This window comes from Leucoraja erinacea, chromosome 1 (assembly GCF_028641065.1).
Source record: "Leucoraja erinacea ecotype New England chromosome 1, Leri_hhj_1, whole genome shotgun sequence".
NCBI classification, from domain to species: domain Eukaryota; kingdom Metazoa; phylum Chordata; class Chondrichthyes; order Rajiformes; family Rajidae; genus Leucoraja; species Leucoraja erinaceus.
The window spans coordinates 4875383-4894202 of record NC_073377.1 but is presented as its reverse complement, the minus strand read 5'-3'; the positions used below and the strand labels follow the sequence as shown (position 1 = coordinate 4894202).

General features: G+C 43.4%; 1 protein-coding gene across 2 annotated transcripts in view; it reads right to left on the bottom strand.

Moving 5' to 3' along the window:
* The window catches only part of ctnna2 (catenin (cadherin-associated protein), alpha 2), a 1403856-nt gene that overhangs the window by 402777 nt on the left and 982259 nt on the right, over nt 1-18820 (bottom strand). For both annotated transcript variants that reach the window (XM_055644902.1, XM_055644985.1), the window contains exon 11: nt 15341-15497. In XM_055644902.1, the coding sequence (XP_055500877.1) occupies nt 15341-15497 (157 nt within the window). The remainder of the gene's footprint in view (nt 1-15340; nt 15498-18820) is intronic.

The following is an 18820-nucleotide window of genomic DNA, read 5'->3' as shown; positions in this document are numbered from 1 at the left end:
CATGATTTCCCCTTCGTATATCCATGCTGACTCGGACTGATCCTGTTACTGCTATCCAAATTCGCCACCACTGCATCTTTGATAATCGACTCCAGCATCCTCCCCACCACTAATATCACGCTAACTGGTCTATAATTCCCTGCTTTCTCTCTCCATCCTGTCTTAAAAAGTGGGATAACATTACCTACCCTCCAATCCACTGGAACTGATCTAGAATCTATAGAACATTGGAATAACATCACCAATGCGTCCACGATTTCTAGTGCCACCTCCTTGAGTACTCTGGTTTGCAGACCATCAGGCCCTGGGGATTTATCAGCCTTCAGTCCCATCAGTCTACCCAACACCATTTCCTGCCTAATGTGAATTTATTTCAGTTCCTCCATCACCCTAGGTCCTCTCTCCCCTAGTACATCTGGGAGATTGTTTGCGCCTTCCTTAGTGAAGACAGAGCCAACCTGTTCAACCTGTCTGCCATATCCTTGTTCCCCATAATAAATTCACCTGTTTCGGTCTTTAAGGGACCCACATTTGTATAAACTATTTTTTTTTCTTCACATACCTAAAGAAGCATTTACTACCCTCCTTTATATTCTTGGCTAGCTTACCTTCGTCCCCGTATTACCAATCCTCTGCTTCCCGCTCATCTTTGCTATGTTATACATCTTCCCTTTTATTTGTATACTGTCCTTGACTTCCCTTGTCAGCCATGGTCACCTCTTACTCCCCTTAGAATCTTTCTTCCTCTTTGGAATGAAATTATCCTGCATCTTCTGGATTATTCCCAGAAATACCTGCCATTGTTGTCCCACCATCAACCCTGCTAGGATCCCCTTCCAGTCTACTTCGGCCAGCTCCTCTCTCATGCCTCCATAGTCCCCTTTGTTCAACTGCAATACTGACACTTCCGATTTTACCTTTGCCCTCTCAAATTGCAGATTGAAACGTATATTGAGGTAACCATAATAGACAATAGGTGCAGGAGTAGGCCATTTGACCCTTCAAGCCAGCATCGCCATTCAATGTGATCATGGCTGATCATCCCCAATCAGTAACCCATTCATCCCTTCTCCCCATATCCCCTGACTCTGCTATTTTTAAGTGCCCTATCTAGCTCTCTCTTGAAAGTATCCAGAGAACTGGCATCCACCGCCCTCTGAGGCAGAGAATTCCACAGATTCACAGCTCCCTGTGTGAAAAAGTGTTTCCTCATCTCCGTTCTAAATGGCTTACCCCTTATTCGTAAACTGTGGTCCCTGGTCCAGGACTCCCCCAACATTGAGAACATGTTTCCTGCCTCTAGCGTGTCCAAACTCTTAACAATCTTATATGTTTCAATAAGGGTCCCTCTCATCCTTCTAAATTTAAGAGTATATGAGCGCAGTCGCTCCATTCTCTCAGCACATGACAGTCCGGCCATCCTGGAAATTAACCTTCTAAACCTACGCTGCAGTCCCTCAATAGCAAGCATGTTCTTCCTCAAATTAGAGGACCAAAACTGCACACAATACTCCAGTTGTGGTCTCACTTGGGCCCTGTACAACTGCAGAAGGACCTCTTTGCTCTGATGCTCAACTACTCTTGTTATGAAGGCCATCATGTAATTCGAATTCTTCACTGCCTGCTGTACCTGCATGCTTACTTTCATTGACTGATGAATAAGGACCCCCCAGATCCCATTGTACTTCCCCTTTTCCCAACTTGACACCATCTAGATAATAATCTGCCTTCCTGTTTTTGCTACCAAAGTGGATAACTACACATTTATCCACATTAAACTGCATCTGCCATGCATCTGCCCACTCACACAACCTGTCCAAGTCACCCTGCCCTCTCATAGCATCTTCCTCACAGTTCACACTGCCACCCAGCTTTGTGTCATCTGCAAATACTGGAGAACATAAGGAAGGCTCCCGATCTAAAATGTCACCGATCCAAATTTCCAGAGATACCACATGACCTGGTGAGTTACTCTGGCACTTTGATTAGTGAACCATTACCAGCAAACCATTTTAGTAAACAAGAAAAAGGATTTGGCCAACAAGCCTTCCCATTGATTCCAGCATCTCAAGGATGAATAGGTATGAAATCTCCTTGTCAAATAATGGCACTGTGCCTGGTTGCACATGAAGACAAACATTAATGGAAAGAGATGAAAAACATTTCTCCACCCTCCTGGCCTAATGATCTATAAATGGCTCCCATAATTATTAGGTTAAGAATGCGCATTAGCATTGTAATCAATAAAACAGATGCAGTTGTTAGAGGTCACTCTAATCTATCAAGAATAAACTGGAAAACCTGTTAAAGAATCGATACCATTAGAAATCTGACCCTGACAAAATACTTGATTGTTATTTGAACCACTGGTTATAAAACCCATAAGCTTGTGGAGAAGTTTGATTGATATTTTCAAACATTTATCAGATTGCTTAAATGGTGAGAGTTAGAGGCTACTCCAGGATGAAAATTATACAGGTGCAGGCCTTGGGCTAGAAACGTTCTCATTCCTTGCACGAACAAGATGCTGTTTGGAAGTGTAGCAGCAAGGCTCTGGGATTTTACTTCGGAGTCACGTGAGTGACTACGTGACGAAGGGCCGTCCGTCTGCGTGCGCGTCATTACGTCTGAACGCAATGCGCGACGGACTGGCAGGCACTGTGTCCTCCCAGCCCGTCGGGATGGGCAGGTAAGGAAAGTTGAATCACTTACCTGCGTTTTTTCATACTTGAAACTTTTTGTAGTTTCAGGGCTCAGATGTCGAGGAGACGGTCCGCGGGGAAGTCGGCTGCCGAAGACCGCAGCATTTCCCAGTAGCGGGCGACGGTGTTTCCCGACATTTAGCGCCGGCAGCAGAACCGGCAGGAGACTTGTTGCAGGAGGAGAGCTCCGTTGGTGGTCCTGCAGTACGGGAAAATCCACCCGCAAGTCAAACAACCCGTTGACTCAGATGAGTCCGGCAGCACCTGTTTTCAGGGCTATCTACAAATCTCACTCTCAATGGAGGGGAGTGTGAGTGATCAGTAGGTAACTGATCTCGAATTACAATACAATACAATATCATTTATTTGTCATTTGAACCTCACATGACGTTCAAATAAAATTTGGTTTCGAGATCAGTAGGTAACTGATCTCGAATTAAAGTATGAACATACTGAAGCACATGCATATGGCCTCAAGAGACAGCAGTTGGCAGAATATCCGCACAAATGCCAGCAAGGGAACAGCGCTATCAGGGTGACTTTGGAGAAACCAGCTGCCGAATCCTCTCTTCAGGTAAGACCAGAAGAAGGAAGCAAAAGCTGTTGCACTAGTCAAGGTACCAACGACAAGCAAACTTCATCAGTAGGCGACAACACACCCCACACCTCCATAGGGGGTAAGCAGTTCACTGAAGCCGGTGGTAGCTTGAAAGCTGGGTACAGAAATATGATCAGAGTCGACTTTCAAGGCAGACTCAGAATTATGGCCAGAATTGTCCTACAAGGCAGGCTCAGTATGATAAGGTTTTCAGACCAAGACCCAAGCAGAGGTCAGGAGAAACATGGAATCCACACTTCCTACCAGTCCTACTCCCAATCAAGGAGAGAAAAGGAACCCGCATCAAGGGCCTTTGGGCTTACCACAAGACCACCGGTAGCCATGGAGGTAGGTGGGTCTGGGTTTACTGAAACAAGGGATTGTGGACCAGTTACATGTTGGTAATTTTACTCTTGCGTTTTTGTTCAAAATGACAATAACATGAATTTCAGATCTGGTTTTGAAAAACAGATAACAACATGTGATTATTTTTTATTGCACAACATACATAGGTTCCAAGCAGACTTGGAACTTGGACCAGAATTGTCTTCAAGGCAGGCCCAGTATTTTGGGCAGGATTGCCTTCCAGGACAGGTGACAGATGGAGGATGTCACTTCATCCAGGTTTAACTCATTTGTGCAGTACAGACTTTTAGAAACAGCAATTTTTTGTTACGGTCTAACTACTGTTTTATAGGAGCTTCCTATAACATGGTCACATGGCATGCATCAACCTCAAAGATGCATACTATTCGGTGTCTATTCACTAAGAACAGGAGATATTTGAAGTTTAACTGGATGGCATAGCTCTGCCAAATGGGTTGACATCAGCTCCTAGACTATTGACTAAACTACGCAAACCAATTCTGGGACTACAAAGGTCTCAAAACCACAGAGTAATGGCATATTTGGAGGACATTTTTATTTTTGGAGTCACCAAGAATTGGCAGAAGCATCAGTCAAAGCAAACTAAAGAATTGGTTACCTCATCCATCCAGTTAAATCAAAATTGACACCTATAAAGGTGATTGATTACCTAGAATTTACTATCAAAAACAGTAAATATGTTGGTGACTTTGCCTAGGGGCAAACGACAATATTACTCAAGCCTGCTATGACCTGATAGTCAAATACTAGCCATCTATCAGGCAAACAGCGAGTGTATTTGGAAAATAGTAGCTGCATTCCCAGCAGTACGTCACGGGCCTTTGCATTACCAGAATTTACAGCAAGCAAAGGAACGAACACTCAGATTATATGCAGGCCGAATTCGCAAACTATGGATTGCCAGCAGAGGCCATTGTTGAATAACTATGGTGGATAACGAATGGGAGACAGCTCAAGGGAAATTTTGCTCGAAAGCCGTTGAGGGTTCTTCAGACCTATGCAAGTGGCTAAGGATGGGGAGACACCAACACAGTCTAGAGCTGTGGGGGCAGATGGAATGAGCAGGAGTCTGTAATTCCCCAACACATGGAATCAATTACCCAGAATTGTTGGGGGCACAATATGGACTCAAGGTTCTCTGTAGCGATATGCAACCGGTGCTTGTTCAAATTCAGATTGATAACACCACTGCGGTGGCATATATCCATTAACAAGGGTGGTGTAAAATCTGTATCTTACGACAGATTGTCGAACCTTATTTGGCACTGGTGTATCGAGAGAAATATTTGTGAAATCTATGAGGTAGATATAACACGGTGACAGATGCTGGATCACGAATGTTTAATAACAACATAGAATGGATGTTGAATCAGGCAGTATTTAATGAAATAACTACACGATTTAGCATACCAGATGTTGATCCGTTTGCATCTAGACTAAACCATTAGTTACCCAGATATGTGTCCTGCGAGCTGGATCCAGGAGCAAGGCAGTGGATGCTTTCTCCCTCAATTGAGAAGGAATGTTTATGTATGCTTTCCGCCAATTTGTCTCACAAACCGATGCTTGACAAAAATCAAGCAAGACTAAGCCACAGGCATATTGGTAGTGCCAGATTGGCCTACTCAAGCCTGGTCCCCAAAAATTTGGGGAATTATAGTCCAGCCAGTTATGGCTGTACCCAAGAGCAGGGACCTCCTAGTGAACCCAGTTACAGGGAGCAATCATCCACTACATGAACGTATAACTTGTTGGTCTGCAGATTCTGAGGAGGCCATTTCAAGGCATAGGACTGTCCGAACAAATACAACACAGTTCGGATAACGGATGTCTTGGAGTTCCTATCAACTCTGTACTATAACTATAAACAAAGTTATAGTGCAATCTATAGTGCCAGAGGCGCACTCTCCTCCAATCTGATGCCGGAAGCAGGGCACGGTTCGATAGGAACGCACCCCTTTATAACAAAATTTATGAAGGGAATTTACAATTTAAGACCTCCAAGGCCAAGGTACACTGACACATGGGATGTGAGCGTGGTACAAACCCTACTTTGACAGTGGGGACCACCTATAACTAACCCTGAAGGTGGTATGCTGACAAAGAGTCCAGACACTGCAAAAGCTACGGTTGGACTACATGACCACTAATATGAACAACATAACATTCCTAATCAGAAACCTTATAAAACAGAGCAGGCCAGGACTGCCAGGGATGGAGATCCAGTTCTTGGCATATCCAGAGGACCAACGGTTTTGTGTGCAGTAACATACTAACACCACTATCTGAGAGTTACGGAGAACCTCAGAGGCTCAGAACAATCGGTCCTCATCAGCCATAAAAAAACCACACCAGAAAAGGTGTCAACTCAAACCATCTCCAGATGGTCAAAAGAGGTATTGGCGGTAGCAGGAGTAAACATTTATATGGTTAAATCTCTCTCCACCAGGGCTGCATCTACGTCGGCAGCAAGAGCTATGGACGTGCCCCTTGACGACATCCTAGTGGCTGCAGGATGGACGAATGAAATAACGGTCCACCGGTTTTATAACAAACCCATAACCGGACTGGGGGTGTTTGCACGTACCATTTTAAGTTCTGTCCCTTAGTTTCCCCTCAAGGTTGGGAGGGGTAACTATTTTTTTTAAACTTTTCTTTCATTTAAAGCATCAGTGTCTTTACTTAACTACGTAATGTCTGAATGCTTTAATGATTACACTCATCCATGGTCAATCCATTCAGTGTGTGACGCCTGGATTCGTAACCGGCGTAAAATCACAGAGCTTTGAAATCTTCACGTAGTCACTCACGTGACTCCGAAGTAAAATAGTAAGATTAAACGAGAACTTACCAGTTTGAAGTTTGATCTTGATTTTATGAGGAGTTACGATGAGCGATTACGTGCCCACCGCTCCCACCCTCATACTATCAAGGCCATATGGAAGTTCTAGTTTCTTCACAATCTTACTATTCTCAGATCTTCTTTTTATCTGTGATTTAACACCGCTGCTTTGAAGATTGACGCGCATGCAGACGGGCGGCCTTTCTTCACGTAAGCGCTCATCGTAACTACTCATAAAATCAAGATCAAACTTCAAACTGGTAAGTTCTCGTTTAATCTTACTATTCACCTGCGCATGAAAACCGACAAACATGAGAAAGATTACGTTTTTTCCTCATTCTACCAATGTTATTGGTACCCACATTAACCACAACGACTGGATCCTTCCCCTCCCATTCTAAGTTCCTCTGTAGGTTAGATAAGATGCCCTGAACGTTTGTCCTGAGCATTTGACGGCACTCACTGGAGTTTAATAGGATGAAGGGGAACATCATTGAACAGTACTAATAGTGAAAAGCTTGGATAGAGTGGATGTGGAGATGATGTTTCCACTGGTGGGAGAGTCTAAGACTAGAGGTCATAGCCTCAGAATTAAAGGATGTTCCTTTAAGAAGGAGGAATTTATTTAGTCAGAGGGTGGTGCATCTGTGAAATTAATTTGCACAGAAGGCTGTAGAGCGCAAGTCAATGGATATTTTTAAAGTGTAGATAGATAGATTTTTGGTTAGTACGGGTGTCAGCGGTTATGGAGGAGAAGGCAGGAGAATGGGGTTAAGAAGGAGAGATAGATCGGCCATGATTGAATGGCGGAGTAGACTTGATGGGCTGAACAGCTTAATTCTGCTCCTATCACTTATGAACAGCCTTTCCTCCATTGCCTTTCGTCTTTAAGAACAGAATATTAGGCATTTGTTGTCATTGGCAATCATTGGCAAATAATTGGTATTCATGGGTGAGGTTGGCGATGGAGAGAGTTCTGGGGAGGAGTGTGTTGACAGGAGACAATGGTCAGATGTGGTCAGGGTGGCGGTCAGATATAAGGAGGCTTGGAGACATTGATGGGGGAGTGGAGCAGATCAACACTTTACCATCCCTCTGTTCAGTTCAGTTTATTTTATTGCCACGTGTACCGAGGTACAGTGAAGAGATGTAGTTACGTGCTAACTAGTCAGCAGAAAGCCAATACATGAATACAATCGAGCCATTTACAATGTATAGACACATGATACGTAAGAAATGTTGCTGTAGGAATAGAGATGTAAAAGTGTGGAGTGATTGTAATATGTGATTGTAGATCTGCTTCTGTGGCTAGCACGCAAATAGTCAATTGGGTTGGGTGCCATCTCTACTGATGAGATCCTGACAATAGTTAAAAGTGGACTAACAACACAGCAAGAACAGAGTTACAGAGATAGGTTGAATACGTTAGGTCTTTATTCTCTGGAGCGCAGAAGGTTAAGGGGGGACCTGATAGAGGTCTTTAAAATGATGAGAGGGATAGACAGAGTTGATGTGGACAAGCTTTTCCCTTTGAGAATAGGGAAGATTCAAACAAGAGGACATGACTTCAGAATTAAGGGACAGAAGTTTAGGGGTAATATGAGGGGGAACTTCTTTACGCAGAGAGTGGTAGCGGTGTGGAATGAGCTCCCAGTGGAAGTGGTGGAGGCAGGTTCATTGGTATCATTTAAAAATAAATTGGATAGGCATATGGATGAGAAGGAAATGGAGGGTTATGGTATGAGTGCAGGCAGGTGAGACTAAGGGGAAAAAAAATTGTTTGGCACGGACTTGTAGGGCCGAGATGGCCTGTTTCCGTGCTGTTATTGTTATATGGTTAAGAACTCCATCTCTAATTCAGACTTGTTCATTGCATGTCTTATAGGATGTCAGATCTCCAGATATGTGGATATACATGCCCTGAGTTGCAAATCACAATTATACTGCTGAGTTACTCCAGCATTTGTGTCTTTTTTTTTGTAACCCAGCATCTGTAGTTCCTTGTTTCAACACCAAGCGCTGGAGTAACTCAGCAGGTCAGGCAGCAAGTCCGAACATGGACAGGTGACATTTTGGGTCGGGTCCTTTCTTCCATGTTCTCCAGAGATACTTCCTGACCCGCTGAGTTACTCCAACACTTTTGCTACTACTGGGGTCGTGATTGGGATCACCCAAAAGTTCACATATTGGAACATAATATAACATTGTGCCAAGCAAGTTTAGTGTTAGGATTATTATTATTTCCACATTAACTGGGTTACCTCAAAAGAATAGTTTTGCATGCTTTTAGTTTAGTTTAGAGATACAGCGCGGAAAAAAGCCCTTTGGCCCACCGAATCTGCACTGACCAGTGATTCCCGCACATTAATGCTATCCTACACACACAGTGGACAATTTTCATTTTACATTTTATTGCAAACAAATTAACCTTCATCTTTGGATGTAGACCTGTACGTCTTTGGAGTGTGGGAGGAAGCTGAAAATCTCGGAGAAAACCCACGCAGTCATAGGGAGAATGTACAAACGCTGTACAGACGGCACAATAGAATACAATACAATACAATACAATACAATACAATACAATACAATTTATTTGTCGTTTGGACCCCTTGAGGTCCAAACGAAATGTCGTTTCTGCAGCCATACATTACAAAACAAAAAAAGACCCGAGACACAACACAGTTACACAAACATCCATCACATCGCTGTGATGGAAGGCAAAAAAGCTTATCTCGCCACTGCACTCTCCCCCCCGATGTCAGAGTCAGAGTCTCCGGCGCTGTAAGACAGCCATTTTACCACTGCGCCACCGTGCCACACTGCGATTGCTATCCAATCAAATCAGATAATACTATAATAAATACAATACATCAAACTCAAGTACAATCGGAAGATCGATGGGAAAGCTGTAGCGTGCAGAATATAATTCACAGCACCGTGGCATAACAGTTCTAGAGACCAATGTCCGCAATGAAGTAGAATAAGGTGGATGATAATTAAGTCAGCAGAGTAAGCTCTTAATCTCAGTGTCATAAATTTCTGAAATATTGTGGTGGTTGATGCCTACATATACAGTCTTCCACGGGAGACACCTGCATTAGCCTCAGCACTATAGATCAAACAATGTGCCCAACCCAAGAGATATTTAATCATCATCAGAGAAAGAGAATACCACAGCCTGTCACCATAGATGGACACAAAGTGCTGGAATAACTCTGCAGGTCAGACAGCATCTCTGGAGAAAAAGAATAGGTGATGCTTCGGGTCAGAACCCTTTTCCAGAGTCTATGTCTGTCCATCTGTCTGTTAGCATGTTCTTCAACAAAGCCTCTTCTCTCCACCCATCTCACCATCTTCTCGAGTATCATCTCCAGCATCATCTTTGGGGCGGCAAGGCAGCGCAGTGGTAGTGTTGCTGCCTTACGGTGCCAGAGACCTGGGTTCAAACCTGACTACCGGTGCTGTTTGTACGGAGTTTGTATGTTCTCTCTGCAACCATTGTGGTTTTCTCCGGGTGCTCCAGTTTCCTCCCACATTGCCAATAAGTTTCATATATTAAGGCAAGTCCATTAACAGTAATATACCATTACTCATCCCACTTGTCATAGATATAGTGCTCATCTTTTTTGACGTTCACACTTTTGGAAAACTGGTATTTGTGGTGCTCTAAATACACGGCCATTTTTGTAACATAATCTTCGGGAGAAAAAATAAGGTTTTACCATATAACAGCACTCTTCACAAAGGGGCATAGAGATGATGCAGAGGAGAAAAACAGATCAGTTAGTCTAACATTAGTTGTTCTGGCATCTTGCAAGATATGAGCACTGAGCACTGAGCACTGATTTCAGTCGGATTAGAGAGAGTCAGCTTGAGAGGGAATTTTTTGTCAACAGATTTACCAGTATTGTCAAACAGCCTTTGTTGTCAACACAAATTCTCAAGTTGTGAAATATGTTTAAATTTCAAAACAACTTTTGATATTGCACTGTACAATGCTTTGTCTGAAAAACATCAAATGGGTGGCATTTTTCTGGAATTGACTGGAAAGTACTTAATTCAGAGAAAGCAAAAAGGATTGGTTTATAAATAGGAACCATGCTGATTTATCAAAGAGTGACACGGTGGTGCAGCGGCAGAGTTGCTACGTCAGGGCGCCAGAGACCCGGGTTTGATCCTGACTACGGACGCTTTCCGTACAGAGTTTGTACGTTCTCCCTGTAACCTCCATGGGTTTTCTCAGAGATTTTCAGATTCCTCCTACACTCCAAAGACTTACAGGTTTGTAGGTTAATTGGCTCAGTATAAATGTAAAATTGTCCCATGTGTGTAGGATAGTGTTAGTGTACGAGAATCGCTGGGCAGTGCGGGCTCAGTGGACCAAAGGGCCTGTTTCCGCGACTGTATCTCTAAACTACACTAAATAAAAATTCATAAGGGGTCCCCGGTGGAGTGTTACAGGATCAATAGAGTGGTTAGTGACATTTACAGCCGATTCAGAGCCAGATACAAATGTTGTCAGTAATCAGGTTGTTAGATAATCCAGAAAAGACAAACTGACTGCAGTGCATGAAGTTGACAAGTTGGGCAGGTAAATGGCAAGTAAGTGGCCAATAAAAAAAACACAGATAGAGAAACATAAAAACATGCTCCAGACAATAGCACAGCCAAACTGGGTACATTGTCGATAGCTCACTGAAGTCAAGTCAAGTCAAGTCAAGTTTATTTGTCACATACACATACGAGATGTGCAGTGAAATGAAAGTGGCAATGCTCGCGGAACAACAAAACAACCAAACAAATTATAAACACAATCATAACACACATATTATTTTACATAATAAATAATAGAAAGAAAAACGTTCTGTACAGTTAGTCCCTGGTGAGAAAGGCGTTTACAGTCTGAAGCTGTAAGAGCATAAAAGAAAGGTGATCATATTTCAGGCTGACTTGGAAACTGCTAATTGAGTGAGAGAGGGCCCAAAAATCTCCAGAAATGGAAATAGGTTAAATTCCCCAGAGTATTGTCTGCACCCATTTTTGTGACTGGTCACAGTGACCTCGCCAGTGGCTGGAGAGGATACAAAGATCTTTGTCAACGTTCCAGTAATCTCCTGTCTCACCTCTCTCAATAATCTGGGATAGACCATAGAAACAAAGTTACATCGAAAATAAGTGCAGTAGGCCATTCGGCCCTTCGAGCCTGTACCGCCATTCAATAGGATCATGGCTGATCATCCAACTCAGTATTCCATCCCTGCCTTCTCTCCATACCCCCTGATACCTTTAGCCACAAGGGCCACATCTAACTCCCTCTTAAATATAGTCAATGAACTGGCCTCAACTACCTTCTGTGGCAGAGAATTTCAGAGATTCACCACTCTGTGTAAAAAATGTTTTCGCATCTCGGTCCTAAAAGACTTCCCCCTTATCCTTAAACTGTGACCCCTTGTTCTGGACTTCCCCAACATCGGGAACAATCTTCCTGCATCTAGCCTGTCCAACCCCTTAAGAAATTTGTAAGTTTCTCTAAGATCCCCCCTCAATCTTCTAAATTCTAGCGAGTACAAACCGAGTCCATCAAGCACTGGAGACTTATCCATCTGAATGTTTTTCGAGACTCAACACCACCTAATTCTTGATCTCAAACCAGCCAGCATAGTAATAGACATCACACTAATCACAATGTCCTCCATGACATTCTCCTTTGAGAATACTGATGTAAAGTATTAATTTAGTACCTCACCCACATTCTATGGATAAATTCAATTATTTTCCTTAAATGTTTAGTTTAGTTTAAAGATGGAAACAGGCCCTTCGGCCCACCATCCATCGATCACCCGTTCACACCACTCCTATGTGTTGCCACTTTCTCATCCACTTCCTACACACATGGAGCAATTTACAGAGGCAACTTAATCGACAAACCCACACATCTTTGGAATGTGGGGAGAAACTGGCTTTTGGAATATTCATTTCTAAATGCTGTTTCCCACTGTTGCAATTAAACCTCAGTAGGGGGCAACAAGTGCCAAAATGCAATGTGTATGCAGGATTTTTCAAGTTTCAAATCTGAAGAAGATGAGGTACATAAGATTCAAATTGATCTGTAGTATTTTACATCAGGAGGTGGGGCCATTTAGGTTGTTACTCCGACCGTATGACTGGGCAGTCCATAGAAGCAACTGTAAGAAGGAATGTGCTTTCAGGGCATAATGAGGTAAACATTGCAGTGACACATCAAAGTCTTTAATTCCACATGAATCTGAGAAAACGGCATGTCTTCAACAACTCCAACATATTTCTGCAGATGCACCAGAGAAATCACAAGTTCGTAAGTTATCGGAGCAGGATTAGGTCATTTGGCACAGAAAGGAGAGTTTGAGGGGTTGGGTTTGGGAAGGGGGACGCATGGTCAGAGATGAGGGCTGGTTCTCGAACGCAATAGTCACTCACTCCCGGCAACGCGAGCAAGAAGACAGCGTGGTTTATTTCTCGCGAGCGGGGCGGCCGAGCGAGTTCTTCAAAAGCAAGATCTTAAACACTGCATGGAGCATTTAGTGGTGGTGCTTGACTCAAAATGCTTTACATATGCATGTTCTCAGCTCTTTCAGCTATTCTCTCTCCAGTAGAGGTCATAAAATTATGTGATAGGAGCAGAATTAGGCCATTCTGCCCATCAAGTCTACTCCGCCATTCAATCATGGTTGATATATCTTTCCCTCTTAACCCCATTCTCCTGCCTTCTCCCCATAACCCCTGACACCTGTAGTAATCAAAAATCTATCAATCTGCATTAAAAATATCAATTGATGGCTTCCACCTTCTGTGGCAATGAATTCCACGGATTCACCCCCTTCTGACTAAAGAGATTCCACCTCTTCTCATTTCTGTAGTTAAATCCTTTTATTCTGAGGTTATGGCCTCTGGTCCTAGACTATCTCACTAGTGGAAACATCCTCTCCATATTCACTTTATCCAGGCTGATGGGAACAGTTCTGCCCAAGACTACAAGAGATTGCAAAGATTTGTGGATGTAACCCAGTCCATTGCACAAACCAGACTCCCAGCACTGATTCCAACTACACTTCACGCTGCCTCAGAAAAACAGCCAACATTTTCAAATATTTGTCCATCCCCAGTCATTCCATCTTCTCCCAGCTCTCATTGGGCAGAAGCGACAGAAACGTGAAAGCACCAGACTCAGGAACAGCTTCTTCCTCTCTGTAATCAGGCTTGTGGTCGATTCCTTCCATAAGCTGTCCAAATCACATTTACCCCATTGGGGACATTGGACTTTGTCTATGAAACCGATGCACTTAATAGCTGAGAGCCGTACTCTGTATCTTCCTGTTTTCTCGACCTATTGATTGTAGTTATATATATAGAAACATAGAAACATAGAAATTAGGTGCAGGAGTGTTGGGGAAAAGGGGTGAGATTTAATAAGTTATTCTTCTTCTCACTCCTTTTCGAGCTTGTACAGACACAGAGTTGGACATTGGAAATTTGCTTTTTGTTCTTTCCATTGCTTGTAAATATTGATTGTAATGTCCAATTGTTTGATAATTTCGATTTTGTTACTATTAATGTCTTTAATGTCTTTACTTGTTCGGAATAAATAAAATAAATTTTAAAAAATTAATTAAAAAAAATAGTAGGCCATTCGGCCCTTCGAGCCTGCACCGCCATTCAATATGATCGTGGCTGATCATCCAACTCAGTATCCCATACCTGCCTTCTCTCCATACCCTCTGATCCCCTTAGCCACAAGGGCCACATCTAACTCCCTCTTAAATATAGCCAATGAACTGGCCTCGACTACCCTCTGTGGCAGAGAGTTCCAGAGATTCACCACTCTCTGTGTGAAAAAAGTTCTTCTCATCTCGGTTTTAAAGGATTTCCCCCTTATCTTTAAGCTGTGACCCCTTGTCCTGGACTTCCCCAACATCGGGAACAATCCTCCTGCATCTAGCCTGTCCAACCCCTTAAGAATTTTGTAAGTTTCTATAAGATCCCCTCTCTATAGTATTATCTGATTTGATTGAATACTATGCCAAACAAAGCTTTCCACTGCACCTCGCTGCACGTGACAATAATAAACGTAAACCCAATTAAAAAAGCAAAATGAAGACTTCAGATTCTATAAGAATGATTTTGGGATAAAGTAGGTCATGTCAACTTTAGTAGCAGACCGCACAATGAGTGGTTGGTACATGATCTAGGTCGGAAGAAGGGTCTCGACCTGAAATGTCGCCTATTCTTTCACTCCATAGGTGCTGCTCGCCCGCTGAGTTTCTCCAGCTTTTTTGTCTACCTTTAATACTTCTTCGAAGTAACTTCATGTCAAATTTTCTTGGATAATCGTTCAGACTTTGATTAGCTTTTGTTTAGTTTAGTTTAGATTAGTTTATTGTCACGTGTACCGAGATACAATGGAAATATTTTTGTTGCGTGCTATCCAGTCAGTGGAGAGACAATATATGATTACAATTGAGCCGTTCTACTTTGTACAGATACATGATAAAGGGGAAAAACATGAATAATGCGAGATAAAGCAAGTAAAGTCCATCCAAAGATAGTCTGAGGGTCTCTAATGTGGTGGACAGTGGTTCAAGACTGCTCTCGAATTGTGGTAGGATGGTTCCGTTGCCATGGGATGTTTAATTAAGTGGAAAGTACTTTTTTAGTGCAAGTTGAATGCCAATTTGATGGCAGTAGTCTAGTTGTACAATGTATGACAAAAACTCGACATTTTAATGATCTTGGGTATAGATTATGTTCTCATGGCTCATTTGCCTTTTACTGTACCTGAGACAGCCAGGAAGTCATCAACAGAAGTGATGTCATCAACAGCCTCAGTCAGAACTCGTACTTGCTTCTCCCATTGGTCTTTGAAGACATCCATGTTGTCCTGGGCAACTTTACTCTGAGGCCTGGCAGCCAAGGTGAGCACTGCATTAATTACCTTAAAGGAAAAAAATACATTCAGTCATTTGGCAAGATAAATCATAGAACCGTCCAAATCCACAAAACCGTACGACTCATTGTGTCCCAATAACATAGTTAGCCGGAAAAGTTCCATCTTTTCAGGCGGCATGGTGCTGCAGCGGTAGAGTTGCTACCTTACAGCACCAGAGACCCGGGTTCCAGCCTGACTGCGGATGCTGTCTGTGTGGAGTATGTACGTTCTCCCCGTGACCTGCCTGGGTTTTCTCTGGGATCTTCGGTTTCTTCCCACACGCCAAAGACATACAGGTTTGTAAGTTAATTGGCTTGGTATCATTGTAAATTGTCCCTAGTGTGTGTGGGATTGTGTTAGTGTGCAGGGATCACTGGTTGGCACGGACTCGGTGGGCTGAAGGGCCTGTTTTCGCGCTGTATCTCTCAACTAAACTAAACTTTTTATTTGTAGGTCTTTCTTAAGGCTCCTAACTGCAGGACTCAGGGACCAAGGGAATATTCCCGTTGTCTTTAATTATAGACAAACACACCGTGACTGAACAGGAAATGCAACACCCATGTATAATACAAAACCTCGCATTGCCTATTGATGAAACAATTCTGATCATTATGCAGAACATTCAAAATTATTCCAGGTTATTTTATCCTCTTGTGGACTGGTTTATCTTTAATTGTGTTCTGTTTCATTTCCTGTTATATTTATTATTCAGCATCTGTATATTAACTAACATCCCAACGAGTCCAAGCACATAACTTCAGCTGCACATGTTGGCTCTTCTAAAAGGAGGAGAACATTTTGGACATTTCAGCTGATCTCAAGTGATCAATAGACTTGGATTAGCTGGGTTTGACAGCCATTACATGGAATGAATGATGGTCCATGCGTCAGCTCTGTGGTGCTGTAATGCAGGTTTAGCACTGCTACAAACCTCCCCAGAACAAATATAATGTAGCACCGTTCAGTGAGCAGTGAAAATACACGTTAAAACTGCTCATAGAACTGTCTCAGCATTGTGGACATGGACCAAAATGTGATGATTCTCAACTGAATAGTTCAATTTAATTTATTTAGTTTATTGTCACGTGTGCCGAGGTATACTGAAAAGCTTTTGTTGCGTTTAGGATACTGAGTTGGATGATCAGCCATGATAATATTGAATAGCAGTGCAGGCTCGAAGGGCCGAATGGCCTACTCTTGCACCTATTTTCTATGTTTCTATGTTTCTATGTGCTAACCAGTTATCGTAAACACATTATATAATTGCAATCGAGCCATTACAGTGTATAGATACATGATAAGTGAATAATGTTTATTGCAAGGTAAAGCCAGTAAAGATCGATCAAAGAATGAGTGTTTAAGAAAGAACTGCAGATGCTGGAAAAATCGAAGGTAGACAAAAATGCTCGAGAAACTCAGCAGGTGAGGCAGCATCAATAGAGCAAAGGAATAGGCAACGTTTCAGGTCAAGACCCTTCTTCAGATAGTCTGAGGGTCACCAATGTGGAAGATAGTAGTTCAGGACCACTCTCTCGTTGTGGTAGGATCATTCAGTTGCCTGATAACAGCAGTTATCACTGTGGTAATCAATGAACACTCCTTTTTTGCGAGAATATATTTTGGCTTGACATTAATGTCCACACATGTCTCTTAAGGCAATGGAATAGAACATAGAACAGTATAGCATGAGAACAGGCCCTTCGGCCCATAGTGTCTGCGGCAAACATAATCCCAAGATCATCACTTATCCACCTGCACATAATCCATATCCCTCCATTCTCTGCGTATCAATATGCCTATCCAAATATCTCTTAGATGCCACTATCATATCCACCTCAAACACCACCCCGGCAGCGAGTTCCAAGCACGCATCACTCACTGCATTGAAAACTTGCTCTTCGCATCTCCTTTAAACTTTGCCCCTCTCACCTGCAAGTTATGGCCTCTAGTACATGGGAAAAGGTTCTGACTGTCTACCCTATCAATATCTCTCATAATTTTAGATACTGCTATCGAGTCTTCCTGCAACCTCCAGTGTTTCAGGGAATGCAGTCCAAGTCAGTCCAACCTCTCTCTCTGTAGCCAATACCCCCTAATCTAGGCATTATTCTGGTAATCCTCCTCTGTACCCTCTCCATTGCCTTTGTATTCTTCCTGTGGGGCAATCAGACTGCACTCAATATTCCAAATTAAGCCTACAATACAATACAATACAATACCTTTTATTTGTCATTTGAACCTCACATGAGGTTCAAACGAAATTTGGTTTCTGCAGCCATACAGGAAAAGAACCAAGACACACACCAACACAATTCACACAAACATCCATCACAGTGAGTCTCCTCCTCACTGTGATGGAAGGCAAAGTCTTGTCTCTCCCCTGCTCTCCATTCCTCTCCCGAAGTCGAGGTCAAAGCCCCCGGCGGGCGCTAGCAAGTCCACGGCCACTCAAAGCCACGCCGGGCGATGTAAGGCCCTGCCCCGGGTCTTGGTGTTGGAGCCCCCGGCGGGCGCTAGCAAGTCCGCGGCAAATTAAAGCCGCGCCGGGCGTTGTAAGGCCCCGCTGTAGGTTACTCTCAACCCCGCAATTCGGACAGGAGAAGTAGCCGTTGCCGGTGCCCCGCGAAGCAATCTCCCACCGGGGACCCGCGAGCTCCCGGTGTCACCATCCACCGGAGTCGGGTCACAGCAGCGCGCCACCGCAGCTCTCCACGTTCCGAAGCTGGCCAGCTCCACGGAGGTAGGTCCACAGCTCCGCAGCTCCACAGCTCCACAGCTCCACAGCTCCACAGCTCCACAGCTCCGCAGCTCCATGACTTGAGCCTCCAGGTCGTTCCGGTTGGAGGCCGCTCCACGGTGCTAGGCCCCAACGGCAACGGAGACCCGACAAGGAAAAGGTCGGGTCTCCATGCAGGGAAGAGATTTAAAAGTTTCCCCCACCCACCCCCCACCCCCCACATATACACATTTAAAAACCCGCTACAAACTAAACCCTCAACAGGACAAAAAAATAAAAAGTACACAGACAGACTGCAGAGGCCGCTGCGAACATCGGTCACGCCGCCCAACAACTGCAAAAGTCATATAAAACTGCATCATGATTTCCTGACTCTTATACTAAAGACACTGACCTATAAAAGCAAACATTCCTCATGCCTTCTTTACCAATTTATCTACTTGCGTTGCCCGCTAAGTTACTCCAGCACCGTGTCTTTCTTTGTAAAGTAGCATCTACAATTCTTTGTCAATCCAATGATGCGTAGAATCTCTTGCCCAGAGTAGGTGAATTGAGGATCAGAGGACATAGGTTTAAAGTGAAGGGGAAAAAA